The sequence below is a fragment of the Drosophila hydei genome, unplaced genomic scaffold, assembly GCF_003285905.1.
Source record: "Drosophila hydei strain 15085-1641.00,03,60 unplaced genomic scaffold, DhydRS2 tig00008121-arrow-pilon, whole genome shotgun sequence".
In the NCBI taxonomy this organism is placed as follows: Eukaryota; Metazoa; Arthropoda; class Insecta; order Diptera; family Drosophilidae; genus Drosophila; species Drosophila hydei.
The window spans coordinates 2,441,314-2,456,666 of record NW_022045832.1 but is presented as its reverse complement, the minus strand read 5'-3'; the positions used below and the strand labels follow the sequence as shown (position 1 = coordinate 2,456,666).

General features: G+C 38.9%; 2 protein-coding genes across 2 annotated transcripts; both read left to right on the top strand.

Annotated features, from left to right (window-relative positions):
- The first annotated feature begins 969 nt into the window (after positions 1 to 969).
- Positions 970 to 2,289, top strand: LOC111593277 (putative gustatory receptor 98a). Its single transcript, XM_023305947.2, has 3 exons — positions 970 to 1,801; positions 1,860 to 2,095; positions 2,152 to 2,289. Exons 1-3 carry the CDS (start codon positions 970 to 972, stop codon positions 2,287 to 2,289), a joined length of 1,206 nt encoding a protein of 401 aa, XP_023161715.2.
- Positions 2,290 to 2,775: 486 nt separating this feature from the next.
- LOC111593278 (putative gustatory receptor 98a) lies at positions 2,776 to 4,076 on the top strand. Its single transcript, XM_023305949.2, has 3 exons — positions 2,776 to 3,604; positions 3,657 to 3,892; positions 3,960 to 4,076. The coding sequence occupies exons 1-3, from the start codon at positions 2,776 to 2,778 to the stop codon at positions 4,074 to 4,076; spliced, it is 1,182 nt and encodes a 393-aa protein (XP_023161717.2).
- The last annotated feature ends 11,277 nt before the right edge of the window (positions 4,077 to 15,353 follow it).

Here is a 15,353-nt window from a genome sequence, read left to right as displayed (position 1 = left end):
AAATTAATGTCATTATATATTCAAATTTATAAATTTGCTTTAATTTTAATTAATTCATTTAATAATATTTGCCTTTTTTATTTGTCAAAATATGAATTTTAATACAGTTCTTTTATATTAACTAATCGCTAACTAATTCAAATAATTAAATGAATAATAGGCCAATGCTGGCAATATGTAAAATATTATTCAAAAAAGTTTTTTAATTAAAAGTTAATTCGAAATATGCCGCTAGCTGTCTAAGCGTAAAGCCTGCCTGCGGCTTTGACTGTAGGGCATTTTGTCTTCTTTAAATGGTTTCCATCAACTCAGGCAGCAGTAGCGAGAAGTTCGTCAGCTGTAGCCCCGTATCAAGCCGCTTATAGATTTGATATTATTCAAATCAATTAGCTGATACTTAGGCAAATTTGTACCTTTAAGCTTTACTTGGCGAGTCTGGCGAACCCAACGAGCCGAGCAATTTCATTTTCATTTACTGTAGCATGCTAGGCACTTTGCTTTTGCTATTGCTATTTCTGGATATTCAATATGTAGGAAATTATGTGGAAATGCTTTATTAAAAAGTTAATTCCAGGTATTTAATCTGCTGCCTGTCTATTCTTGTGCATCAAAATATAAATTCTGGACTAAATCGAAAAATAAGTTATTTGTATTAATAAATCGATTGATTACAAATGCCATGAGTAATAAGATTTGAGCGTACTTCACAATTCAGTTATTGACAATTAAAAGCAAAGGAAATATTGGAGGCAGTCCTTATCTGTCTGAATTGAATTGCTCTTCAAATTTCATTTAAAAAATCTTTTTATTTTAGTCTTTTGCCTTGATGCGCTTTGGGTTGGATTTGACATTAGCCTTTAATTGAACAAACGAGCGAGACTTCTTATATCTCATCAATGCCAATTAGCCAATTAGTTATCGATTTTTAAGGCGACAAAACAAAAAACGAAAGCCAAAAGCTCCTCAGTCATGGGTTATGTGTCAGTCAAGGTGCACAATTCGGCATTGCGCATTATACAGTTGCTAATGTGCTTGGCCCTTATAGTGCCGCCACGCCCTTATCCGCAGCTAAGGCTGCTGTACACCGGCGCTATGTTAGTTTATCTGGGCCTCATATTCCGCTGGCGTATCGCTTTTAATTACACCGTGGACTACGATCGACTGAATGATCCTCTGTCGTATGTACTTGACTTAGTTAATTTTATGGCATTGGTTGTCAGCCATATGGTGGTGTCCTTCGAACTGATCTGGCAGAACCGCAGCAATCAAATTGAGAAACAGTTTTCACACATACAACACGTGCTCTGCGAGAGGACTGGCCATAAGCTGAATACCCGATCCAATCGTCTAAAGACGAACATAGTTTTTATATTATTATTGCTGCGCGTATTGATGCTGCTGGGCACCACAGTTTACAACAATTCGAGAGCGAACACCTCACTGCTGCTCATCAGCAACTTCTATTCGCAAATAGTGCTTATATTGCGCTGCAACGAGTTCACATTGCATTCAGCTTTTGTCCTGACTATCTACCAGGAGCTGCATGACGCTGCTTCAAGTGTTATTTTAAAACTAGAGAGTTCTCGCTACGAGACCTGGTCCCTGCGCCGTCTGGCCCTGAAACACATCGCCACGTTGCAACAATTGCACCTGCTGCTCTGGCAGATACAACGCGACATCGAGAGAAACTTTGAGCGAAGCCTCGTGATGCTGATGCTGAAATACTTCATAGACACCTCGGTGCTTCCATACTGGGCGTATGTGAAAAAAATTCACACGAACAATGTTCCAATGCAGATCTGTAGGTAAATGTGTAGGGCATCTGGACGAAACTTATATTTCTTCAATTTCATTTACAGGGTGTCTTACGGAGGAGCTGGGCATACTGTTGGAGATAAGTATACCCTGTTGGTTCTGGACCCGTTGCGAGCAATTGCAGCGCAAGTTTCGAGCTGTTTTTCATGTAATTTCGGTAGATCGTCGCAACGAGCAGCTAAATACTGCCTTGCTAAGAATCTCAGCGCAACTTGGCCAGGAATCTTGTCAGTTTAGAGTTGGCGGACTGGTCCCGATAAATAATAATATGCTGGGCAAAGTGAGCTAAAAACTTGTGCTTTATATATGGCTTATGTATAAGTTTCTACTTTGCAGTTTCTGTTCGGAGTGCTGAGCTATACTTTGATCTGCATTCAGTTTTGGATAACCTACACCGTAAAGACGAGAGGCGACGCAGAAGTCGATGAAACTAGCGTTGAGCAGTCTCGTTTAAATAAAACGCATACATCCTGAAAACAATCGATCATTAATGGTAAAACTTAGACTTATACATTTTCTGTTGTGTTCCCAGAAAATTGCCTGAAAGAAATGTGCTCGAGTTGTTTAAAGTCGCTTAGCAATGTCAAGGATCAAGGTTTATTTATAGACTTTATAATTATTTTTATATAAATTTAAATATATATAAATTTCTAGTTAAAGGCAAATACAGTTAACTGCAAAAATTCGTTTCTATCTAAATTATAAATAGATTGATTTCTACCTTAATTTATATAAATATATATCGTATATAAGTGTAGTCAGCTACAACTGGCTTCTATACCTCAGACTATGACTATGCATTTCCAAATTATTATTAAAAAAAAAGAAGATAACGTTCCCATCTGTGTATATATCGAGAATTGTTGAGCGCAATTAGCCAATTAGTAATTGATTGCGCATCTACTTGAAATACGTGGAACATTACGAAAGTGGCCTTTGGTCCTTTGTGTGGCTTTAGTCATGTGGCATGTGCCTGGCGAGTTGCACGAGGCTTCACTGCACCGCATGAGCCGTTTGAAGCACTGGCTCTTGTTGCTGCCGCCCCGTCCACTGCTGCAGCTGAAGGTGTTCTACACAGTCAGCTTATTGATTTACCTGGCCTTCATACTGCACTGGCGATTTAGCTTCAACTACGGCGTTGTCTACAATCGCAATGATCATTTTTCACGTGCGATCGACTTACTGAATTTTGTTACTCTGACAATCGCTCACCTGGCAGTCGCCATGGAGCTGATCTGGACCGATCGCACTGATCAGATTGAGCAGCAGCTGGAACGAATGCGCTACTTACTACGCGTACAGTTTGGCCACAAGGTGAACATAGTGCGAGTGTGCCGCTACTGCAAGGCCATCTGCTGGCTTTGGCTGACATGCTGCCTAGTCCAATTGCTGATGACCATATACAACAATCTCACCACGAACATGTCGAGATTGCTCGTCTACGCCTTTTACTCTGAAGTTGTGCTGATGTTGCGCCTCAGCGAGTTTTCTGTATTTGCGGTGTTGATCTTGGCCTTCTACATGGAGCTGGCTGAGGTCAGCTGCAGGCTGATGCTGGAGTTGGACAAGACGCGGTATGAGGTGTGGTCCCTACGCTGCTTATCGCTGGAGCGTCTGTACGTGCTGCAGCACCTGCACGGGCTGCTCTGGAGCACAGTACGCCTCATTGAGCGCAACTTTGCACTGAGTCTGATAATTGTGCTGCTGAAGTATTTGGTGGACATCTCCGTCTTGCCCTATTGGATGTTTGTCAACAACTATAACCACGTGGATATGGCCACTACATACTGTGGGTAACATTTTCATATGAGCTGTTAACTTTGACTCTTTTCTGTTTGCAGATTGTGCAACTGAAGAGTTTTGCAAGCTGCTGTTCACCTTCCTTCCCAGCTACATTTGCACGAGATGCGAACTGCTGCAGCGCAAGCTTCGCTCTATTTTGCACGGCCTGGCTACAGATCGCCAGAATGCGCAGCTAAATACAGCTCTATATCGCATCTCGGCCCAACTGGGTCAGGAGAGCTTCGCCTTTAGCGCTGGCGGCTTGCTGGTAATCAATAATGAGATGCTGGGCAAGGTGAGGCAAGGATTGACGTACCACATCAATGTCAAGGCAGCTATTGCTGTTTTCGCTCTCATTACAGTTTGTCTTTGGCATGATTGGCTATATAATCATATGCATACAATTTCGATTGGCACTAATAGACAACAGCCCGGAGGAAGCCGTACAGAATTTTGTTACTGACGCGCAGCGGAGCTAAATCAAATTCCTCGGAAATGCGGATCTCTGGTATTTTCTAAGAAAAATGTCAAGTTCAGATTCAGTTGGTTGGCAGCATATTCAGTCATATATTCAATTAATGAAATTTTCTTTCAATATCAGGCATAGGCATCGGATTAGATTACCTTTTCTATGCAATAAACTGACAGCCAAACTCCACTTCAGCCCAAATAATTAGGCTATGAATACTGTGTATGCAAATGTTGCTTAAGTTTCGACAATATTTGATAACAAATTCAAGGAACAAGCTGCCATGGATCAGATTGCGAACCATATTCGGCTGCATTAATTAGGAAAATAATTCGCATGGTAAATTAATTAATTTTAAAAACTTTTCCAGCGTGAGCTCTCACTGTGCTTGGCATTTTGAGTATCCAATTGCCACGCATGGTCGGTCAGTGTAAAGCCTGAGTCTGGCTTCGGCCGCTATCAACTGTTGCCACATATAGGCGCATCATGGGATGGGCGTCACATGTGCGCACGAGCTGACTTTGGGGCGGCGTGGGCCAATTGCTGAATCTGCATCGAGCCATGGCTAATGCAGCCACTCATAAAACTTGAGAGACGTTCATTATATACAAAAGATTTTCACAGAACTCTCCGTAATTTTCTTCAAACTTTTCACTTAACTTCTCGGCTTGTCAACTGCGTAATTAGGGGTCGGACTGGCGTCCACTGAGGGTATTCATTATGCTTCAACTGTTTGGCTGTCATATGCAACATGATAAAGCTCTTGGCCAGTTGCTCGCTCCAAATGCTGAATGAATCCAAAATTCTGACACTTTCTTAATAAGCCAATTTCAGAGCGAACAACTTTGGATTACTGGTCTCAATATTTCATTTCTCTGACACTGCATTTATCAACGCTTACTTGCAGCATCGATGCCACTGACAGCGACCTGTCCCCAAGTGCCTGAAAAACGTCAGATTATTGTAATTGCTGAGGGTCTGACTTTTTGCCACTAACGAGCTGCAGCTGCACTTCGAACTGCAGGTGACTAAATTTTGAACAGGTTAATTAGACTTTGTCCAAATGTTTGGCAACCTGCTGTCAGTTGCATGCAATTAACAAACAAAAGCCAGAGCTGAAAAACTGCTGCCGAATCGGAGTACCTTATGGAATGATCGTTCTTTTCATGCCAAAACGCTTTAGCTCAATGGCAAATCATAAAGAGCAAGCCATAATCGTCTCGTAAAAATCAGACGCGCACGCACACTAATGCAATAGCCATACATGTAGCTAGCTCTGTGCCTCCCTCTCCCCCTCTCTCTGCCATCGTCTAGCTGCCTTTCATTCACACATTCTTTCTGAATTGGGGTTGCGTTGTGCGTGCTATGACATAGACAATGGCATCGTCTATGGCATTGCCAGCGACAGTGACGGCTGACGTCGCGACGTCAACGCTTTTACTGTTACGCACACACATACACGAGCGTAACACACACATAGGGAATCGTATACTTGCATATTCAGAAGCACTTTTATAGCGACACGTAGTCAGCGACGCTCTGAATTGCAGGAAGCTCTCACTTTCTCTCTCTCTCTCTCCCTGTCTATCTCTCTGTCTCTCTCGCTTTCCCTCCATCTATCTATCTCTGTGCACGTGTGTGTGTGTAGTTATTACTTTTATGAAGCATGTGATTACGTTTTATTTTTAATGCTTTTAGTAAAATGAGGTTAGTACACACTTGGTTAGCGACAAATTACATTTTTTGCTTGCCTGGCTCCTGCCCCGCCGCAGCGCCTGGGCGTATGCATTGAGTTTGTGCTACGACTTTAGCAGATTATTGAATTTTTGGTACTTACATTTTAAAGAATGGCTACCCATTGGCTAGGCAAGTGAAGCATTTAAATGCAGCGACTGTGCCACACTTTGTACTGACTGAGTTCACAAAGTTTGACTCGGCGCGTGGCTAAATATCCTTATAAAACGCTTTATGGCCCTCTCTTTCACTCACTTAATTGTTGTTGCCATTAGCCAAAATGCTTAAACGGTCGCTGCCTGCATGCGCCATGCGCACAATTAACTTCCGCTTCCGGCATTGATTGAAGCCAGCGAGTGCTGAATCAACTTGCCATGTTGCATGCACAATGCACTCGCACACGCACTCAACCCACACACCCCCACACACACTGTTAAATCATGCACTTGTTGTAGTTAACTGTTTGCATATTAATGACAAATAACCCAACATCAGCACTCCACTCGCCCGCCACTTGTTTCGCGCACTTATCGATGCTCATGGTTGGCTGGGTGTGTGTGTGTGCGATAAATGTTAGATAATATTGGGATGGCATTTCAGTGGCGTGTGGCAAGTGCTGCTGCCTCAAGCCAACTGAGCTAATTTGCGACAAACAATGACAGCCACACGTTTGACTCTGTGACTCTTTCAAAGTCCTCGCGATTTATGTGACAGTTAAGTGCCTGCCTTGGAGTTAACTACTCAGCTTGTGCGACTGTGTGTGTACATATGTTAGATAATAAAATAAATGCTCTCTTAAACATTCTGTATCGAATACTTAAGATGGCATGCAATACGCTATCACGCAATTAGTCAATAAGATCTAAATGGATTGAAAACATAAACTGAGTCATTTATGAAATTTAATTTGTTTCAATATGCGCCTATTGAGCTAATTAGCAGCGATCTGTGATTCATCGTAAAACAATTATTATTAAAATTATAAGCGAACCGAGAGCGAAGCCATATTAAGTGTTGTGTAGTTAATGCTTGGGACATGCGCGATTTCAATTGGACCGCAGCTGATTTAGCGTGATTTGTGAGGTTTGCTCGAGGACATCTTGTTGACAAACTCTAATGAATGGCATTGAGAATTGGGTCAGCTGGAAGATGAGCTAGCTCTTATGTCCATTTGGTGTGTAAGGAGAACAATTGCCTTGACATATTTATAGATTTATGCTCAATAAGCAGCACATGAAACCCACTTTAGTTGTTCATGTTGCTGTTGTTGTTGCTATTGTTGTTGTACTACTTGTTTTTCCACTACTGTTGTTTATATGTCCACAGCAGAGCCACAAACTCAGTCAGCATTTGCAGGATTTTATTGGTGCGCCTTTTACTGCCTTTTGCTTTACCCAACAGCCAACTCTCAATACACAGTAGTCAACAAAAACAACTACAGCTACTTTGGTCGACTGCCAGCAGTAGAAATGTGTGCAAATAATAAAAATCTTGGGCAATATTTCAGTTTTGTGCTTTACGGCCGGTGATGTCTTAGCTGTCCTGGGCTGGGCTGTGCTGTGCTGTGCCGCGCCGCCGCCGGCTTAGCTACCCTTCCAGTTGATGCCATAAATTATAAACAAAATGGTCGAGCAGAGCTCAAAGCTCCAACAGCACCTGATTTGTTTATTTGCGGAACATTTTTCAAATTTACGACAGTTGACAACGCACATTTGGCCGAGCTCTTGTTGCTGTCACGTGGACAGCTGCAAGGACAGCTCGTAATGCGACTGTATTGGCTCGACTGTTCGAATCCTTTGTCCAAACAGCTTCTGCCATTGACTGATTTTCAATTTGCCCAAATATATAATGCTGCAGGCAAAACCCACGCGCTTCTCCGACTTCCATTTCCATTTGCCCAACTCACTCCAACAGCGAGTGCACATCTAATTGCAGCGTAAATATTTGCCAATGAAATGTCCTTAAAAAATGCTTACACATTGCGCCGATGCTGTCACAGCACGTACTTAATTATTTGCAAAGTAATTGTGTGCACAGCAAGCAATGTAAACATGTTGCATGCCGCATACTAACTCACGTCATCAACATTTACACTGACACGTGCAACATGCTGCTGCAACATGACCATCACTCAGAAATGTGTTGTCATTTTTACCAGTTTTCAATTTGCATTTCATCATCATCAAAGCAAAACTTTCTTGCATTTTTTTTTATAAAATTTAAAAAGTATTTTTAGAACAATATGAAAATCCGAGAGCGACATCAACTCGACAACTTTTATTAAAAATGAATAAAATATGTTGTGTAATGTAATATTAATTCCTATATATTTTAGCATAATGCCATTGAGCTGAATGTTCCATTCTGTATAATTCCATGTTATCCTTTTTGCCTTCAATTACTATGAATATTTCAGATTTCTCAATTTTTAGCTGTCTTGACTTGATAAAGATCTGAAGTGAGAAAATTATTTTACAAGCCAAATTGACTCGCCGGGTTCCATATAACTCCATATATACAGATGATCTAAGTTAGAGAACACAAGATGAAATTATTAGAAACTTTAGAATATGAACAAAACAGTAATGTAGACTAAGCATTGTGTTGACAAAATAGTTCTCTCTTGTGATTTTTTTGGAGTAATATTTATTTTAAATACAATAAATCTTATTCTTAATATGTAAATGGTGGCATCTGGAACACTAATATTCACAATCATGACAATTTTTGTGTTGGTGCAATAATGTTTTGATGGATCATCCTTAATGCTTAATGCAATGTTCAGGCAAAGCCAACAAAATTTAACCCCCAAAGAGATTGTCCAAGTGTGCAACTGAATCAATTAATATTTTTTAGTATCCTTTGTGAAGAGTATTTCTCGCTGAAGCAATGTCAATTCATAAGCAAAATATTTTATATACATACAAAATGGGCAACTTAAGGGTCAGCTGCTCGTTATGAAGTGCTTTAAGTTTAATGGCCGTTCATTTAATTGTACGTTTTAGCACATTTAAAGTTTGGGCAGTAGACCACGCCCGTTAGAGTGCAGTCGAGCTCCATAAGTTGGGCAAAATTATATAGACACGTATTTAAGCACGCCTTTTCCGCAGATGAAGCCGAGGGCCATTAGCATTAGCGCCGCTGAATAGAGACTTGGCACAACTCCAGGCGACACCCGCTGCCAAACACTTTGAAAGCATTTCCCAAGAATGTTGGGCAGCAGGCAGGAGTGTTGCCTACTTACATAGTTGCTGCTCCAGTTGAGCTGTATTTGGCTTAAATTATTTTAACAGAGTGTTCCACTGCGCTTTAAGCATGACTTTGCTCTGTGCTTTTCTCTTTTCTAATTAATATTTGAAGCAAGAGCCAATTTGGGCAACACCATTCACCTGTTCGTTTTCTCTCCAAGTTGAAAAGGCAAAAGAGAATTCTGGTAATAATTTCAGTCCTGTATATATATATATATATATATATATATGTTTGAAAGTTTTCTAAGCTCCTTTCGGATGCATTGGATATATCAATTTAAGCAACATTGTTGAAGAAAATGCAATGAAAAGCGCACGTTGCACGTTCGTCTGAAAGAGTATTTCATATTTTCACTTTTGCTTTTATGAAATTAAGTTTGGACTTCGGTTTAAGGTTGATTGAAGTATAACTGACCTCAATTTCAGCAAGCTCCTTGAAGCGAGTAAATGAAAAAGGTTTCTAAAATAAAACTACGCACATACATAAGCCAGGCAAAACTCATTTGGGAAAAGTGTGCAAATAAACAGCGAAGGTTACGTACAGCTACGATGGCTATGTGTTTAAATTGGCTTTTGCACGTTATTCACAGTACGACATCAGACCTAAACCTAAATGCTGCCACTTGGCATCCAAAAGCTTTTAGAGTTTTATACTTTGCTGATGATTGAGCCAATTTACATGTCCTTTACATGGGCCAGCTCGCCTCAAGAGGCCAACTCTGCTGCTAGTTTTGAAACTAAAGCTGAGCTATTGACTTAAAGTACTTTATATAACATGAGAATTTTTCATTCTGCATTACAAGTAGATTGAATCGTTTACTTCCGGATAAAATGCTACTACTTGCTTACCTAATGAAATCGAATCCAGGTAGCCCTGTCAGTCTATCATTGTGGACACTCAAAATTGTCAATATAATTTCCTCTATACCAAAGTTGTTTCAGTAAAAGAATAGTAAATTCTTATGTCTAGGAAATTTGATAGGAATAAGCCTCACTTCATCTCCTAGTCAGCCACTTATAGCAAGCTCTGTCTTACTTACAATTACGTATCTCTGACTACAAAATCGCTTTATTTAACTTTTCTTTTATATAAGTATGCCACGTTGTTTAATTACTCTCACACATACAAGACGGCTATTGGCAAATATTGATTTTTCTATACTGATTCAAATTGAAAGCACTCGATAATGACTGAATGATGCTTATGCTTAAGTTGAATTATAATTAATTAAATTACATTGACTACACAGATGCTTAATGCAAGTTAATAACTGTGCATTGAAGTGCAATAGCTGACGTAGACGCAATGCTGAGGCTGGGCCACTTGCAGATTAAAGGACTTTCAAAATCTTAATAGTGATTGCGGCCGTGCATGTAATTCGAATTCAGTCATAAACTTGAAATTCTCTGTTTCTATGGATCTGCTGACCATTTTACTTAAATACTCAATCAAGCCGCAGTCGTGCAACTACTCGAGTCATATTTTGCCATCCATTTGCTGCCCTGCAGAATACAAACAGGACGCACTCTGTCAGTAGCCAACAAAGACTGCCATAATATTTTCATAAGTTATTCTGTTTTTGTTTTTTATTTTCCGGCTCAAGCGTTGTCAACCTGCTCAGAGAGCTGAGCATTGAAAGTTGCCATTGTCATTGGTTGGATGGAAACGAAACAAAGGCAGCGTAACGATTGTACCTGATGTCAGGACAAGTGATATTTTTCAATATTGTTTTCCATTTGGCTGCGTCACAAACATTATTGGCCTGCTCGGCACTGCAGCACGGCACAATAGATAAATTGATATTGATATATATTTATAGCCGTACAGATATAAGTGTACACATAGACATTTACGCAGACAAGTACGTTTTGAGGCTGTCTGGCACCCTTTCGCCACTGCAGAAATTGACGTATTCTATATCAATATATTTACATAAGTCCGATCCAATATATTGTGGAGTCTTCTCTCGCTGTTGCTGATGTAATTGAATTCTACAAAATCGTTGCTTGAAGTCGAATACAAAAGGCAGCTGTTTACTGTAATTATATTACCAAGAGTGGCCTTGAGTGGCTCAATAATAATGTGCATTCAAATTCTTGGCAGGTGCATTTATATTGTATTGTTGTTTTCAAAGGCCACAGTCATGCGTCTAATTCAAATACACTAATGACTACATTCTGGTCTGTAACAATAATATTATGCTGGGCTTAAGCTCAGACTGTCACAGTTTCTACCTATTACTGTATAATTTATATGCCAGATTATGTGTGAATGATTCTGAAGGGCAGGCTTCAACAGCAATTTGCGTCCTAATTTTAGTTTGATGCAACTAATTTGATAAGAAATTCAATTTCAAAGTGCCAATTCTGTAGTTAGGGCTAATGCAGTTTCATTACACGACAGGACATGGTCTTCGGCTGGGCTCTGCACAGGTTTTGAACTGCACCAGCAGCGCATATTAGGCTACATTAGCACTTACAAACATTAAGATATACACCACCCACACCCAGTTTATGTAACTGTAACAACAAGCAGCGAAAACGACATCGGTGCCCCGTAAACAGGATAACAGCATCCGGTGGCAGGACTCATGTAATTTGCAAAAGTTCAAAGTTTAACAAACTGTTGGGGGAAATGCAAATGACTATTTGGGTAAATACACCAAGGCAACTGAATCGCTGTGCTATTTTGTTGGTTTCCTACTAACGCTGAGGCTCTCATTCAACAAATAATTACCCGTTAAGTTAAAAATAATAAGATATTTGTTTTCAATTTCCTTGTCGAATAAATGATGCTTTCATTACTGCCAACACAATATTAATATTTTTAGGTTGACGGTAAAATAAGCTTAAATAAATTGGCATTTGCTTCTCTGAAATCCTTTTATGGCACTTAGTAAAATTTTGCGACGAACAAAACGGCAAAAAAATAAGCAAAATAAATAAAAATTGATATATACTGAGGGTCGAAAGCTAAATACTCTCTATGACTTTTGATTTAAATTGAAATTTATATTTGAATTGCAATGTTAAAACAAATATTGGTAAACTCAAAAGAGAATCCTTTGTTTTTTAATTGAAATAGAAATAAATTCAGAAAAGATAAGAGTGCATTTTGTGCCAAAGGAACTCGATAAAATGTCTAATAAATAATTGAATGTTGCGCAATAATCGATCTACTTTCTGCAGATGCCAACGCCCATTCAATTACTGCGTGAAAAAGTCATCTGTTATTTGCCCCGAGAACATTTTAATAAGCTGTTGAAGTTCGCCCCAAAAACTAAAGAGCCGAAAAAGCCAAAATAAATTCCACGAAAGCGTGTCGTGGTGGCTGTCAGGACGACGAGTCGGGTAATGGAAATAAGCACTCAAGTGGGTTGCACATGCACAAAGGATACCCTCGCGCTCAAAATTGAGCAAAAGAAAGCATCAACTTAATTTCCTGCTCAAGTCAATTCAACTTTTTTGCAATTTGCCTTGCAAAAAACTTGCAACTTTGATTGCCATTGAAACAAGGGAAGCTGAATATACGCACGCGACATGTGCTTTATAACTACACATTGCGAATGGTTTTCTCTGAACATTTCGGTGTACCTAGCCTTGGAGCATGTTAATAATACAAATTTCGAAACTAAGTTGTATATATTTTGTCAATATTAATATAGTTTTGATTTTCAAGTTTAAAATTTAAGATTTTTTAATTTATTTTCTCAATTTTAATTTTATTTTAATATTTCTGAAGCACAAATTAATAATATTAGCATAAAATATATTTTGACTTATTCTTTTATTCTTTTTATTTTACAATTTCTTAACACAAAATGTAACATAAATATATTTTGATTTTATTTCTTTTAATATTCTGCCAATTTTTATTTAATATTTTCAAGGCCTAAATTAATTAATATTAGCTTAAAATATAATAAAAATAAATTTTTATACATTTTTTTCAATTGCTAATATTTTCTGAATTTTTTTTTTTAAATTTCCCAAAGCTTAAAATTATTTACATTTTCCTTTGTTTTCTTCTTTTCATTTTACAATTTATTAATATTTTCTGTCATTTATTATTTAATATTTTCAAAGCACAAAATGCTTAATATTAGTTTAAAATATAGCAAAAGTTTATTTCGTTTTTGTCTTTTTTATTTACAATTTCGTAATATTTTCTAAAATTTTAAGCTGTATATTAAATCCTGGTATCTGGGCCCCAGCTGTCAATAAATGGTTGCTTTACAAAATTTTTGGCCACATACCAAGCAGGCTTTGATAAAGAAAACTTGCATTATGCTAGCCAGATATGAATTTTCATCAATTGCAAACAAAGCAGGAAGCTGTGACTGCAGTTTTATTACTATCAGCTCTTGTGATTGCATTTGGGCTTGAATTTGCCACGACAGAGGAATTACCCAAGCAAAGAGACGGTGAGTGGGTTGAGTGGGTTGAGTGTGTGCGTGTGTGCTACTAGGTGTATGCCTTAGCTTAATCAAATACGCATGCTCATTAAACTTTTTCAATTTGAAGCCTTTGGCTGTCAAGTTTTGTGGTCTCGTGTGATGACTTATTAAAGTTGCATGCAACAAACTTGCCCACAACTTTCACTTTTGCACACTTAACGTACACCTATAGTATAGCTAAAAGTTAAACTCGAATGGCATGCCATAAATTTGCCCCAGCAAACATAGCTCAGCTTTTCGAAGAGCATTTTGGTACTTATTAAATATGCAAATGAAATTCTCGAGCCAAAGCAACGACAACGGCAACGGCAACGGCAACGCATTAAGAGCTCAGGTAACTGGCCCCAAGCTGTAGACAACATTTAGTCGGAGCAGAATGCTACAATATTTACTTATACTTGATGCTGCTGTTTGGCCAACTAAGATGCAGTCAGATGTGTGTAAGCCCGACTAAGAAGCGTATTAATATGTTCACCCTGAATACTCGCATATTAATTTCTACAAGTACTACTAATATGTGAGACACTTATTGCAGCTGGTGGGCATTACAAGATCATTCAGAATATCTGGAATACAAATTAATCTATATCTGACATGAAATTAAGGCCCCTTGGAATAAAACTCTACTCAATTTGCTCAAAGGTTTTTCACTTCCATTCAAAGGTTTTCATTGGCCACTAGATTTGCCGTTCAATTTGACAAAGTTCGGCTTCTGCTCAGCCAGACATCTTGTTGACGCACTTACGCATTTTAAGCGTAATGAAAACATGGAGCATATGTGCATAACAGGGCGTGGCACACGCCCCTTGACGTACTCTCATTTCAGCTCGGGTCAGGTGAGCTGGCGTGCGGCACAGAGCACAGTCACAGTCAATACCAGCACGCACATCCACGTATTTAGGCCGGGTCGAGTGCTGCTGGGTGTGAGCTGTAAACTCAACCGAAACTCGAGCTGGATCTGGATCTGGAGTTGGAATTGGGGAGACTCATTTCGCCTGGTTGTGATAAGAAAGTGTCAACACGAACGTGACAAAGCTACAAATGCTTAATTTTTATACGAGTTTGCGGCTGGATGGGCTATGGTTGTGCTGCTGTGCCTTTCCCCAACTTAACTTATTTGCGGTTGGCGAAGGGTTCGCCTTGGCCACATTTGGTCAGCGGCAGCCGGGCTCAGTTTTTGGGCCGAAAATCACGTTTTTACCGTAAACATGTTGCAAAGTTCGCGCCTGTTTTATCTTTTGCATACTTCCGGGCGCATCCGCATCGCAACGACAAACGGCCAGAAAACGAGCAGGCCAAAAACGTCAAAGACGTGTCGCGTGGGCAGCGCTTGCTTAAATATTTAAATCTTGTTCTACAGCGAGTGCACGAACACACATTTACCCAGGCAAAATACAAACTATGAATCTTTTGATTAAATAAAAACAATGAATTAAATGAAAAGAATTCTCGGACAAAACATGCCATATGAGAAGCTTTCATTTGTGTTATGTTGTATAAATGGATTTAGATTAGATTTTCCAAAGATTAAAAAGAGTCTATTCTTAAAGGAAAAATCAACGAAAAAAGTATATAGTCCATGGAAATTTCTGAAATTAATTTATTCACAAATTATACACTAGAAAGAAAGAATTTTGTGTGTTTATCTTATTTTAATTAAATATAATTAGAAAAAAATATATTATAAAAGTGTACTTCATGATTGACTATTAAAATCATGTCAGAATGCATTTTAAATATGCAAATCAGAATAATTCCAAAAAAAAGAACTATAATAAATTGAATTTTATGTTCTATTGCACACAGAAATGAATAATATTTTTATTTTACTATTTCATGCAGCCGCGA